General features: G+C 39.1%; 1 protein-coding gene across 6 annotated transcripts in view; it reads left to right on the forward strand.

Moving 5' to 3' along the window:
* Positions 1–15,427, forward strand: part of GRID1 (glutamate ionotropic receptor delta type subunit 1) — an 857,119-nt gene that overhangs the window by 347,068 nt on the left and 494,624 nt on the right. For all 6 annotated transcript variants that reach the window (XM_038411443.2, XM_043519481.1, XM_043519478.1 and 3 more), the window contains one exon: positions 12,760–13,044. In XM_038411443.2, the coding sequence (XP_038267371.1) occupies positions 12,760–13,044 (285 nt within the window). The remainder of the gene's footprint in view (positions 1–12,759; positions 13,045–15,427) is intronic.

Below are 15,427 nucleotides of genomic sequence, written 5' to 3' on the forward strand. Positions count from 1 at the left end.
GAAACTAGATCAAATTATGAAGGATGAATATAAACAAAAACACAAGTATGTAGTGATAAAATTAGAAAGGCCAAGTCACAAAATGAGATGTAATTAGCTGGAGACAAAGGATCACAAGAAAACATTCTACAAATACATTAGAAGCAAAAGGAAGACCAAGGACAGGGTAGGTGTTGCTGCTAGCAGGCTGGCTTACAGGACAACTGACACAGTTGCTGGTAAAAAGCACTTTATTTCCCTTCCCACAGCAATATATATACAGCACTTGTTTATTCCTTTTCTGTTGTTTATCACCGAATGTTCTCATCATTCTTATCTTTGGGTTCCATTATCTTGTGGTGGTAAAGACTCTCAGGTGCTGCTTATCTCATTAGTCCTTAGTTCAGCCAAAGTTTAGTCCTCAGTCCAGCCAAAATCTTCTGGCCTTGTCCTTCAACTTGCCACCCGCAGCACCGCCTCTTGTACTGTTATTTTCCATTACTTGGCACACATTTCTAAAACATCTGATACTCAGCATTTCCCACCGGTAGGCCCATTACTCAATGAGGGGGAAAGACAATAGCAGAAAATGTGGAAATGATAGATATGCTAAATGACTTTTGTTGGTTTAGTAACAATTGGGCATCTAACTTAATGAATGCCAGTGAAAATATGGTAGGATAAGAGGCTAAAATAGGGAAAGAGCAAGTTAAAATTACTTAAACAAGTTAGATGTCTTCAAGTCACCAGGGCCTGATGAAATGCATCCTAGAACACTCAAGGAGCTGACTAAGGAGATATCTGAGCCATTAGTGATTGTCTTCAAAAAGTCATGGAAGGAATGGAGAGATTCCAGAGGACTGGAAATGGACAAATACAGTGCCCATCTATAAAAAGGGCAATAAGGATAACCTGGAGAATTGCAGACCAGTCAGCTTAACTTCAGTACCCAACCTAGAAGAAGGTAAGGTGATAAGTAACAGTCAGCATGGAGTTGTCAAGATGTCATGTCAAAACAACCTAATCACTTTCTTTGACAGGGTAACAAGCCTTGTGGATAGCGGGGAAATGGTAGATATTGGTATATCTTGAATTTAGTAAGGCTTCTGATACTGTCTCACATGACCTCATAAACAAACTGGGGAAATACAGTGTACATGGAGCTACTATAAGGTGGGTGCATAACTCGTTATCAGTGGTTCGCAGTCAATCTGGAAGGGCATATCAAGTGGGGTCCTGAAGGGATCAGTTCTGGGTCCAGTCCTGTTCAATATCTTCATCAGTGATTTAGATAATGGCATAGAGAGTACACTTCTAAAGATTGCAGACGACACCAAGCTGGGAGGGGTTGCAAGTACTTTAGAGCATAGGATGGATTAAAATTCAAAATGATTGGACAAACTGGAGAAATGGTCTGAAGTAAATAGAATGAAATTCAATAAAGACAAATGCAAAGTACTCCACTTAGGAAGGAACAATCATTTGCACACACACAAAATGGAAAGTGACTGCCTAGGAAGGAGTACTGCAGAAAGAGAGCAGGGGGCCATTGTAAATATGAACCAACAGTGTAACACTGTTGCAAAAAAAACAAAAAAAAAACCCAACCCAAAAATTATTCTGGGATCTATTGGCAGGACTGTTGGAGCAAGACACAAGAAGTAATTCTTCTGCTCTACTCCGCTCTGATTAGGCCTCAGTTTGTGTCCAGTTCTGGGAGCCACATTTCAGGAAAGATCTTGACAAACTGGAGAAAGTGAAAGTCCAGAGAAGAACAACAAAAATTATTAAAAGTCTAGAGAACATGACCTGTGACGAAATATTTTTAAAAATGGGGTTTGTTTAGTCTGTAAAAGGGAAGACTGAGGGAGAACATAAGTTTTCAAGTACATAAAAGGATGTTACAAGGAGGAGATGGAAAAATTGTTCTTGTTTAACCTCTGAGGATAGCAGAAGAAGCAATCGGCTTAAATAGGAGCATGGAGCAAGGGTGGTTCAGGTTGGACATTAGGAAAAACTTCCTAACTGTCAGGGTGGTTAAGCACTGGAATAAATTGCCTGGGGAGGTTGTGGAATCTCCATCATTGGGGATTTTTAAGAGCCGGTTAGATAAACACCTGTCAGGGATAGTCTAGATAATACTTAGTCCTGCCTTAGGTACAGGAGAGTCAAGGTCCCTTCCAGTCCTATGATTCTATGGGAGATGCAGTCCTCCTAGAGAGCCCAGTCCATAGGAGAGAATGGGTGCCAGAACTACAATGCGTACAAGGCAATGCACTGTAGGAAAATGTAGTTTTTTTTTTAACTGATCTGAAATGAGATGTTACAAGTCAGTTAAAAATAGCTTGATCTGAATAAAACTCAATCAATGAAATATTTCATATTAATTTTCTTAATGGAAAATTAAAACAATTCAGCAAAACCAGTATTTTCACATTGGAAAATTTCAATTTTGTAGTGTTTTGGGCCAAGGTGCTCGAAGCACCAAAGGCCTGGCAGGAGTACTTTGAGAAAAACGAGGCTTACACATAGCTGTGAGTTATTGGCTTTATTGAAGGTTAGTGACTTATCTGCAATGGGGACTTTAAGCGCTGCAGTTATGGAGGCAGGGAACCCAGCACACCAGAGCTTTGCCTGGGACGGAGTCCAACGGAGGAGCAAACAGTTAGTGTTAATAAGCATTATACAAAAACAGCTTATGAATATAGAATTGGGTATTTTTTAAAGGCGGGCTTTTTAATTACTTGGCGAAGGGTTATGGAAGCAGCTGTGTTTTTTAAGAACTATTTTTTATAATAACAAAGCAGCTGTGTTTTTTAAAAACTATTTTTATTTTACAATAATGAAGCAGCTATTTATGTTTTACAGTAACCTTTTGGCTCGAGAAAGCGGAAGTTCCCTGGCTAGGCCGTAACAAAGTTTTCCGCAGTCCCTTACATGTAGAAACTGCATTTTCTGTCAAAATCAGTCTGATAAAAAAATTCTTGATCAGCTCTAGTAATTATGTTTAAGAGTTCAAGCTTTTCCCACTATGGTGCTATGGAAGTGCACGGTATTTTATCCAGTGCTCTGATACCTTCTTAGTATTCTGGCATTTCAGAAATAATTGTCAATAATATAGTGTTAATGAACTAATTCATCTATTACTCCTAGATGCATATTATCAATGCCCTCTGATTTTTATGTCTTTACATTTTCCAAGTATTCCCTTACTAACATGTTAATATCTGTTTTCACAAGGTTTTCACTTCCTAATAGTCTAAACTGTTTCTTAAAGTTGAATTTTAAAAGCAATTCAGTTTCTAGCCATTTTTGAACCATCATTAATTTAATCCCCCTCCTTACTTTTAATGGGCCTTTTTTAGCTCCAGTTCATTTTGTTCCTTTAATATATTTATAAAAGGTGTCCTTTTCCCCTTTGGCCCCTTTTGTTAAGAATTAATTTATTTTGTTTTTGCTTCATTTATCTTTTTCCTGCAAGACTTAATTAACTCTTTTGAATGAATTCTTTGGTTGCTTCCCGCTTTTCTCAATCCAGATATAAGACGTTTTTCTTTTAACCACATTGTAATTGCTTTTCTAAGAGGAATTGTAGACTGTACCTTTTTTTAAGATGCTGTGATGGGGTGCTCACTCCATACCAGCACTGAAAAGGTTAAGGTGGTACAAATAGGGCCACCTAATTTTGTGGGCTGCAGCAGGGGGAGAGTCTGGCTTGATTTGAAAATGACTAATGCCTGATAAATCCCCACTGGGAGAGAAGTTGGCTAAGATATAAAGCCAGGAAGTTGGTAGCAGAAAGGGGCTGCAGAATGGAAGCTGGTAGTCATTCTCTGGGCTTAGAGAGAGAAAAGGAGGAAACCCAGGGAGAAAGAGAATCCCTGGGATCTTGGCCCTGAAAGAAGAATTTATCCAGAAGGGTGGAGAACAGAGTCTGTTGGAGGTGGAGTAGGGAGCAGTGAGGTTAGGGGTTGTGCAGACTTTAGTTTCTGGTTGTAGGGTCCATGGCTGGAACCCAGAGTAGCAGGTGGGCCTAGGTTCCCCTACAAGTCAATGGGAAGGAGCATAGGGTTGTTGGAGACACCACCAGACAGCTGGGCTGGAGGGACTTTAATACCCTAAAATGGATGTTTGACCAGATGAGAGCTGATCCCCCAGATACAGCTATGAGGAGGTGCCCCAGTGTGAGTGAACCCTCTTGGAGATGCCCTACCCAGTTTTTAGTTTTACATTTTAATAGTGCCACCTATTATGCCTTACCAACGAGATGTCTTAATTTCTCAAGTTTAGTTGACCTGATGTCCATTTGCCTTATGTTGCTGTTTTCTGGGAACCCATCCCTTATTAAGGCAAATTCAGTTAATTTGCCTTCTCTCATACAAAGTGTGCCTTTGTTGGTAAGACATAGAGACAGGGTATCTTCGCCTCTGGGTAGATTCCCTACTTTATGCATCATTAAGTCATCTAATGGATACTGTAATTTAGGAAATTCCTTGACCATGTATATGAGGCTGTATTTCTTATTCAATAGGTGTCGGTGTGGTTTTAAATTCCCTATGAGTATGGTGTCCTGTGATACCGCTCTTACACACTAAGTAGTAGTGAAAGAATGTTTAATTTTTGCTCTCCTTTAGATCTAGTGGTCTATAATAGATACCCACTGTTTCAGTTTGTTTCCTTCAGTTTAGCACTACGCAAAGAATTACACCATCATACTTTGTTTTGATCGGTTGCTTGGTGGCATATTATTTTTTTCATGTTACATTACCCTCCATATTTATCCCTTTCTAACATTACAATCAAGCAGTCCCACATGCATTTCTTAAACACTGATGTCATTGGCTAAAAGAAATATGAATATCTCCAAGGATGTGTCTCTTGGAAGATATTAAGCATTCAGTGTACTGATAATTTATGCATATACTTGACTAGATTCAGTGTAAATCAAACAATGTTATATATACAATCAACTGATCATTTAGTTCTTTACTACTCTTAATTACTCCTCCAAAGAAAACTTTCCATCATACAAATGCGTTCAAAACCATAGCTGATTAGACTGAGGATTTGAATAGAGCTGGGCAAAATTTTTCCACTGAACCCCTTTTTTTTAAGTGAAAAATGGATTTGATGACAAACATTTCATGAATTCATGTCAATTTCACCTAATTGTTTCACCTGAAAACAAAACTTAAGAATTAAAAAAACTCAACATGTTTGTTCTGACATTTTCAAAATGAAACATTCAGATATCCCAACTTGAAAAGACTTTATTTTAATTAAAGGACATGAACAATATAAACAGAGCACAAAATCAAAAGAAAGCATTCTGTTTTGGATCAGCCAATATCTTGTTTGACTTTACATTAATTTCAACTTTTTGATTTGCCAAACTTTTTTTTAAAAAAATTAATTTTGGATGATCTGAAGCAATTTTTCCCCCAGAATTGCTAATGAACCCAAACTATCTGTTTACACATTTCTAGTTTTGAATGGCTGATGATACATTAGTAGCAGAATAGCTGATTTCAAAGTTTGAATTTCTTTTGTAAGTATTAAGTTTATAAGCCTGCCTTTCATGGTTTGAAAAAGTGTAAATATTAGTGCTAGTTGGAATTAGTTCTGTCTGGCTTAGTTGGTAATATGAATACAGTGTAAATTACACCTTTGCTTCAGAAGTTTGCATATTCAAGTCTTCAGCCAAGACTTGCAGTGCTTGATACATTATGGCTGGCGGTTGAATGTCAGAGTTGCCTTTTGCTGACCAGTAGGCGCAATTCCAAATTCACATATATCCGTTTAACACCAGTATAATTCTATTGATTTCAGTGACATTCTTTGATTTACACTGAATCAAGTCAAGTATATGCATGTTCCAATTTCAAGTGTTTTCTCTTCTCATCTCACACTAGATGAAAATAAAAGTTCCTGTCACTTTACAAAAAGTGAATTAAATAGCTCCATTTTCCTCTGTATTCATTCTCTTTCTTAGTAAAACCAGATTCAAATATCCAAGTGTTTTTATAAGATGCTGTTGAACATATAACTCAGCCTGTTGCATGTGCCATGGTTATTACGTAAGTTAGTAGGTTATTAGCTAGCTGTCGACCTTGGACTGTATAAATCTGCAGGCATGGATAATGGCTCCTCGGAGCTAAGATCAAGGGTAGTAAATGAATTCAAGGGATTCAATCTATATAGATTCCTCCCCCTCTCCCCCAAGATTTTGCTGTATTCTTTGGAATATGGGCTTTCATTTAATAAACAAACCCAGAATTTCCTAGCCCTTCTGGTTTATGAAGATAAGCTTCATGGGGGGAAGGATAGCTCAGTGGTTTGAGCATTGCCCTGCTAAACCCAGGGTTGTGAGTTCAATTCTTGAGGGGGCTATTTAGGAATCTGGGGCAAAAATTGGGGATTGGTTCTGCTTTGAGCAGGGGGTTGGACTAGATGACCTCCTGACGTCCCTTCCAACCCTGACATTCTATGATAATTCTTTAGCCTGAGTAACTGAAACAATTGCACCAAAGCAAGTGTGAACTCCCACCCCGCCACAGGCTGATCTCAATGGGCTGCTAGATTTGAAGCCTTATTCCAAACACTTTAAATGCAACTTTCTTAATCATTTCTTTGCAGTGTGTTGCACTAGAAGTATTGGGTATATGAAGTCTAGTGGATGTATGCACACTTGCCAGATTTGAAAGAACTTCCTTAGCAACGTGCCAGCGAGTTCTCAACATTCAAGTAGACGAATATTATAAAATGCAATTATTTCTATAGCATCTCTCTCATAAGCTATGTTGCAGATAGTAGTAAAGGGAAAGATACGCACAAATTCAAGTGAAAAGGAAAGGTTTAACCTTAAAAAGGTAAAGGTGATTCAGTATCCCAGAAGGAATCAGGGAAAGAGTCCAGGATAGATTTGGCAACATAAATAGAAGTGAGATCCAACTACTTAAGAACAGAGTGGAGGAGTAGAGAGGAGGTCAAGATTGGAGAGGCAGAGTGAATTATAGTGCTTGGATATATTGTTTAGGCTGGCAATGTAGTGGGAGCTAGTTTATTGATAATTGTGGCAGCATGAGAGCAATTTTTCAGTCATACTGTGGAATGAATAGGAAACCAGTAGAAGAGAGACTGGAAGTTGGTGTTATGCCTCTGTTTCCTGGAGCAAGATATTAGTCTGCCTCTAGTACATAAACTCCCTGAAGTTTAGAGAGTTAAGGATTTAGTTAGAGATGGGCCTGAACCAAACTCCAGAATCCAAACTTCCCTGAGCTTTGGGGAAAATTAGTTCCAAATTCAAATTTTACAGCTTGTACTTGTCTTTAGAAATAAGATGGCAATCCAGGAAGGAATAGCAGTAGTGATTAAATGAATAGTAAATAGATGTTCAGGTCAAGATAAAGAATTATTCTTACATTATTCCATAAATAATCATGAGCCTGAGCATATCCACTGACAGGAAAATGTGGTAGGAAAATGTATGTGTAAGATAGAGAATGATTGCAAAATATCTGGACTTCCAAGGTAACGTATAGTCTGAATGGAGTGGAGTTGGAGACGTAGGTCAATGGAGTAGTGAAAAATTGTGGTATACTGTTGCCAGGACCAAACAGTTAAAATAGACAGATTAAGAAGAGTTAGAGGCGACAGAAAGTGATGGTATCCAAGGTAGAAGCTAGAAATGAAATGTCTTAGAGAAGATGGATGGAGAACATGACCAAGGAGCCTTGAGTACTCAGTAATGGAGGAGGTGTTAAAAAGATGAAAATCCTCCTTCAGAAATAAAAAGGAGAGCTTATGAAAGCAGAATTCAAAAGAGATTGTGGGAGATGCTTCTTGCTCAAGGCATATGAAGACTATAGTTTTTAAAGCCTCATTAACATTAAGTAGGAGGATGACAGATCTGTGATCAGAGGCAATAAGTATCTAGAAAAAATTTCACTTAGATCTATTTTATACATTATTGTCCTTTAGAAATGATGGCAATAGTGTGTTCATGTTGCCATCAGCTAATAAACTGCAGGAGTCCTGCCCAGTGGTTTGTGGGATGTGAGATCTTCTGTAAAACAGGGACCATCAGTGATGAAGGCCATACAGTTAAACTAATACATCTTACTGTTAATCAGTGAAACCCTGAGAACAGGTCATTTAAATTATTCTGTCTTTCAGTTGTGGATCTCAAGACTTTAAAAGCATTACTTGATGAAACCTCACAATATCCCTGTGAGGTAGGCAGCTGCTATTGTAACAGTCTTAGATGAAGCAATGAGAGGTACTGGAGTCTAATGGTTAGAGAAGAGGAATGAGGGTCAGGAGTCCTGGATTCTCTTCTCCCCAATACTAGTGAGTCATTGTGTGATCTTGAAAAATTCCCTTAAAATCACATCATCTTGTTTTCCATTTTACAGATAAGCAAACTATCACTCTTTGTAAAGCATGTTGACATCTTCAAATGAAAAGCACCAATAATGTGCAAATCATTTTTAGTTTTTTATATATGGGTGAGGTACAGAGAGTTTGTGATTTACTCAAGGTTATATAATGAGGGAGCAACTGAATTCTGTGCAAACAAGGATCCATGAGTCCCAATCATATTCTAACCATTAGATGGCACTTCCTGCCAATATCAGAAAAAAATAGAATAGAAAATTAACAAATCTCTTCTCATACCACAGCAACAGCTGGAAGCAGAGGGGAGAGGGGGATCCTGACAAATGTCCCCAAAGTTGCTTTCAGATTTTTTCTTATTCTTGGTCATTACTTTGCTTTAAACTACTTTAAGGATGCCTCGTGAATGAGAGAGATATTAAGTAAAACTGAACTGGATTCTATGTTATACCTTCAGAGTTATTCATTGATGCATACAGATGGATGGCGATGCATTTGTTCTTAATGTACTAAATCCTAACAGAATTGTTAGTGTTGCAAAGTTGGTTGAACTCTTTGGACTCTACCATATTGTAATTTATACAGTAGAGGCTTTCTATTTAAAAAAAATCAACTGCTTTTTCTCATATGTTTCAGAGTAGCCGCCGTGTTAGTCTGTATTCACAAAAAGAAAAGGAGTACGAAAGCTTATGCTCAAATAAATTTGTTAGTCTCTAAGGTGCCACAAGTACTCCTTTTCTTTTTGTTTCACATGTTACACAAACTTTGTAGTAAGAAGGACGTGACTAATATGTGTGAAATCACATTGTTTAGAGTTCTCCCCCATTTTTGTATTGTTCTCTCTGATTATACTATTTCAGACTCTAAATGTGGAATATAATGAAATTACAAATGTTTTAGAATTTGTGAAAGCTACTAGATTAACAGCCCTGTATACTGAATTCTTCTACTTAGCCAGTCAACATGTACGGTACAGCAGCAGGTCAAAATCCCCCAATCACACACTTGGCATAATCCATGTGCTCAGGGTATCCTGAGATATCAGAGGGCCCTGTTTCCACAATCCACTGAATGACTGTACTCTTAGCTGCCAACGAGGGAGCAGTTAGCAGTTAATGCCAACTACTGTATGAGGTTATCTTTTCTTACATGGATATTTGCCCATTATTAGCAGCTATTCTGACCTTAAAGTCTGAGTCTGAGCTATACTGAGGAAGCTTTCTCATTTCACTTAGATCACAAAGCAACAGTGAAATGGTAAGAATTTCTTATTGCTTCTGACATAGGTCAAATTTTCCACAATTGATTGCTTCTATAACTCATTACCTATCTCTGAGCCATGAAGTCTCCCACAATGCACACTGTTAGGAAAAGGTTTTGCTTTTCCTCTGGCTACTTTTACAAGTAGAATTGTAGATCCAGGCATGTTGTTCTCACCTTAGATGACGCCAAAGCTCACTGGTTGGTGATCCCTCCAGGAATGTCTCAGATGGGCTATTCTCTTTCCTCTATCCCTACTTCTTTCTTCCCCCTTCCCTTCCCTACTATGACTAAGTAAATTACCTATGTGACATGTTCTGCTTTGTCTGGCAACTGGCCTGGGAAATCAAATCTGTTACCAAACCTAGGTCTGCTGTTTGGCAATGCAATGCTTCTCTGCTGCTGAATCAGGTCAGCTCCCAGAGGTGGGGAAAAACAACAATTTTATATAATTATAATTAACACAGAGTAAATTTAGATAATGCAGATGACACATTTATTGTAAGGACCATCAAGGAAATGGTTTTAAAAGCACTTCACCTTTTCACTGTTTGATTAGTTTACTTGCTGAGCATTCCACGTACAATGAAGTATGTACGTCCGATGTCAAAGTGAAATCACTGTGTTTTCCGTGCTTTTTTAAAAAGACCTTCTGTGGAATAGTTAACTGGTTATATCAAAAAAATGTATGGTATGTAATTACCAGTGACCTGTACGGGTTCTCTGCTTCTGAGAATTGAGGGAGGCCAATTGGCTGGATCTGGCATATTTGGAGTTTTTTCAACGGATCCCTAATTTCTTTTCCTTCACTTTTCAACTCTTCACACTTTCTGGTTTCATCCAAGACCAAAGTAGTCACACAGAAATAGCACAAGAGGCCTGTTTTTGTTGTATGGTCAGAGCAGAAAATATTGGAAACATATTGAGTATGTGTGGGCTTCAAAATACAGAACTTTTTTGGGAGGGGGACGGGCATGGGAGGATATGAGGGAGAGGAGGAGAGTGTCTTGGACTCTATTCTGGATTTAAACTCTGGAACTTCTTGTTCAAAATCCAGATCTGATTTTTGTGGCTACTTTCCCCCTGCTTGGATAATGAATATTAGTAGCTGTGGTGTATGCAGTTGTTTGAGCGTTGTACTATTTGTACGGCACATCTCCATTTCTAGGGGCCTCCTTTCTGCCGAACGGGCATTGAATGAGGGGCCTCTGGATCTAAAAGCATAGGTCTACAGCTCAGACTCAAGAGCTGATAGCTGTAATTACCACATTTCCTCTGTGGATCAGGTGCAGTGTGGACACACCATGCATTGACCAATAGGTTACAAATTTCCTGTGGACAAAGGAAGCTCATCAGCACTTTAGATCCCTGATGACTCCCCATTTACGTGACAGGCACTATCTAATAGAGGAAGATGATGGTGCAAGGATTAGGGCACTAACCAAGGATATGAGATGTGGCTCAGTTCCTTGCTCTGCCACAGGCTTCTTATGGGACAAATCACTTATTCCATGCCTCAGTTCCCTAGCCGTCAAATGGGAAGAATGGCACTTCCTTGCCTCAAAGGACTGTTGTGAGGATAAATGCATTAAAGAGTGTGTGATGCTCAGATACTACAGTAATGGGGGCTATGTAATTACCTGAGACAGGTGCTGCAGATTGTATTAGGGACCTTTAGAGCTGAAAGCATGGGTCTTTGTAGCCATGATGCTTTAGCTGGGGTGTGTGTGGGAGGGTAGGAGGTATAAGAGATTCTTCTGTAAACTGAAAAGGAGTACTGGTGGCACCTTAGAGACTAACAAATTTATTAGAGCATAAGCTTTCGTGAGCTACAGCTCACTTCATCGGATGCATTTGGTTTTTCCACCAAATGCATCCGATGAAGTGAGCTGTAGCTCACGAAAGCTTATGCTCTAATAAATTTGTTAGTCTCTAAGGTGCCACCAGTACTCCTTTTCTTTTTGCGAATACAGACTAACACGGCTGCTACTCTGAATTCTGTAAACTGGATACTTGGTGGGGGTGGGATTGCATAACACACAGACTGGTAGGTTACAGCGACACTGTGCTCTCTCATGGAAACTTTACTGTGATCCTTTCTTGTTCTTTCCCATAATCTAAAATAGAAGTAACTTAGACTGAAAGTACATGGTTGTTCTTTGTGTATGGAAAAATATAACAGATGTGTCAGTTGCACTTTTAAACAAAACAATAGCTTGCTAAATAGGAGATCCAAGGGCTAGGTTTTACAGCTAACACTGTATGTATTTAGAATTTGTGTGACACTCAGTTTTCAGTAGCAGATGGTTTCAGATTTGCTTTTAAATTGCAGCTGCTCTCCCAGATTTTTTAAAGACAGCTTTACAGTATTGTTAAATGCTTAGTCATTCATGCTTTTCCCTTCATTCTAAAACATACTTTGAGAGTTTTCTTGGTTAAAAAGATGCAGGTTTTTTTGTAAGTTTAAAAATTCTTCAGAACTTTGTATAAACCAAATGCTTGAGGCGGAATCTCTCTTTAGGGCCCCAACATTTTGATCTCTGCAATACACATCAGATGAAGGAGGATTTTGTGGCTAAGGCACTGGACTGGGACTCAGCAGATCTGAGTTCACTTCCTGTCTCAGTCACAGACTTCCTGTATGACCTGAGGCAAGTTATTTAATCTTTGACTCCATTTCACATCTAAAAAATGGAGATATTGTCTCTTCCCCCATCCCGCCCCCCAACCCCTTGGTCTATTTTCCCAACTTAGATTGTAATAGGGCGACCAAATAGCAAGTATGAAAAATCGGAACACTTTTTTGGGGTTTGGAGCAGGTATAGTTGCATATGTAAGACAAAGCCCCTAAAATCTGGACCGTCCTGATAATATTGGGATGTCTGGTCACCCTAGATTGTGAGCTCTTTGGTGCAGGAACTGCCTCTGACTGTATATGTACAGTACCTAGCTCAATGGGGTCTTGCTCTCAGTTGGAGCAATGTGGCATAACTGTAGTATAACTAATCAGCGCATGTCCGGCTCTTCAGGGCAGAAATTGTATCTACCTCGTTGTCTGTAGTGCTTAGCTAGACCAAAGGAGTTTTGAAGTTGCTCTAATCCTGTTTTCTCCTTTGTTTTCCTCAGCCTGTGACCTGATGACCCTGGGAATCTTAGCCTTAGTGACATCCACTGGTTGTGCCTCAGCCAATGCCCTGCAGTCCCTGACAGATGCCATGCACATCCCACACCTCTTTGTACAGCGCAACTCGGGAGGTTCCCCGCGCACTACTTGCCACCTAAATCCTAGTCTTGAGGAGGAAGAATACACACTAGCAGCCAGACCGCCTGTCCGCCTCAATGACGTTATGCTGAAACTCGTCACTGAACTTCGATGGCAAAAATTCATAGTATTTTATGACAGTGATTACGGTGAGTGCAATGTATCATTTCAGACACACCATGGAGTCTCTCTTATGTTTAGCTGGAAAAGGCGGTGCACACATACAGTTTTGGGAAACAGTTGTTTGAGCTTGTTGCAGGTTATGAGGAAAATGTTTTGAATGTATCAATATAGATCTGTAGTTTTGAGCGAAAGAGTGCTGTGAAAACTAATTCTCAGACATGCAGCAAAGTCGCTTAGTAACACCCTATCAAGACAGCTGAAGTTTGAATCATCTTACAGGTTTTCAGTAAAATATTAATAAGCTGTTGACATTGATTGGCAATGTTCATATGGGTATGCAATGGAGTACAAGAAGAACTCTACACTAATCCTTTGTAATATGCTTCCTGTCAAAGCTGAGTACAGTTCTCTTTAAAAATTAATTTTCAAAATTTCTGGTATTAACTTCTCTATATGGTTCCCCCCACAATTCTCTGTTTGGAGCATGTATCACAGTGGTACATTTTATAACATTTATAGTAAAGGGTAGAGTTAGCATTTCCCCTGTGTTTGATATGAGTTATATATGTCAGCAAAATTTTATTCTGGGCTGAAACTTGGGAAACAGAAATCTTAGCTTGAGTGAATTAGGTATTCCAAAGTGGAAATAAATTAATCTACGTGTTGCTGAACTCTCACGTTGCAAAGATACAAATCTAAGTTTATTATTTTTGCATTCCAGTGATGAAACTATGGCTCTACTGATATTGTATTCACTGCATCAGCTTGTGACCTGGTCTCTTGAATAGGGATCAGCAGACTTGTTCTGCCTGATTTCAATCCCCTGCAAGCATTTTTGTTTGAAGTTTGACTTGCACATTATTGGTTTTGTGCCTTAATATGGAGAGACTGTGGTGGGAGTAGGGAGGAGGAATGGGAAATAAGGAGAGGGAAAGAGAGAAATATTGTAGTGGTAAACTATATTAGAGGTATATGATATAGATTGAATAGTGTGTCCACTTACACCAGCAGAGCTTTCTTGTTCTATTCCTACTATACAGCACAAGGTTCCCTTTAGCTAGCTGGGGAAAACACAGCTTTTTATTTAATTTAAAAAGAATCCCTCTTGGTAAAAATAAAAATGGGTTTAAATTTAGATTTATGTTTAAAAGGGTTTCTGACTCAGGCTAGTTTTGCAAATCCGGGAACTGCCCACAAAAACCATTTGTGAGGAGGTTCACCCATTCCTAAAGGAACAGAATGTGGCTGCTGCTGCTGACTTTGTTCAGAAATTCAATCTAGAGCTCCAAAACAGTATCAGTTCTGTAGAAATGTCTTAAGGGTGGATTCAATATGCAGATTTACATTAAACTTCTGAATTTAGATGATCTGTAGGGTAAAAAACCAAAGGCCCAGTCCTGAAGGCCTTACTTGACAAAACTGCCTTTGATTCTTTGTCCTATACACATATCTCTCTTGAAAGGTCTGAAATACAGTGTACTAGGTGAATGGTTTCTGTTCTCAGAATTAATATGCAGCGAAATATTTGACTTGCAGAAGGTAACATTACATTAATGTTATGCATCTGATGAAGTGAGCTGTAGCTCACAAAAGCTTATGCTCAAATAAATTTGTTAGTCTCTAAGGTGCCACAAGTACTCCTTTTCTTTTTGGGAATACAGACTAACATGGCTGCTACTCTGAAACCTGTCATTACATTAATGTTTATTTCCATACCCTCAAAATACCTTGCAAATGTCTCTTTATGGTTAATCTCCCTTGTTGCCCTAATCTTAAGGCAAAGTTTGTAACCTAGCAAATTTGCAAGGGATAGAGATGCTTAGGTCAGGAATCTGCAGGCTGGACAGTTCCAAATCTTCAGGGTCCCTGGCCCCAACCACACCGCAGATAATCCTGTGCACATTGCACCAGCAACCCTTTCTCCTGGTAGCAAGACTGGTTATCGAGCCACGCTACCACTGATTTCAGTACTACAGTTATGTTCCATTGGCTCTCTCTGCAAGGAATTAATATCTCAGTGCCTAACTGTGGTACCCTTACTGACATTGAATAGTATCTTGTTCTAGAAGTAAGGTACATAGTGTAAAATACTATTCAATATGATCAAGATTGTTATTATTTGGCCCTTAGTTGGGGAGGTAGTACACACAGGAGAAACACTACTGTTGGATAGCAAATCATCACAGACTTCAAGCCTCTTTCCAAGGGGAGCATGTTTCATAATACATAATTCTCCTCTGTCCCTTCCTTTGGGTGCTCATTACTCCTTTATGCCTGGAATCTCTGTACCCAGTACTCCATGCAGAAGGGCTAAGATGGGTTCAGGGGAACCCTGCTTCTCCCCTCCACTTTATCCCCATTGTCAATTTGTGCAGGTGTTTGTTCCCTTCCAACCATGCAAAGAGTTGG

The sequence above is a fragment of the Dermochelys coriacea genome, chromosome 7 (genome assembly GCF_009764565.3).
Source record: "Dermochelys coriacea isolate rDerCor1 chromosome 7, rDerCor1.pri.v4, whole genome shotgun sequence".
NCBI classification, from domain to species: domain Eukaryota; kingdom Metazoa; phylum Chordata; order Testudines; family Dermochelyidae; genus Dermochelys; species Dermochelys coriacea.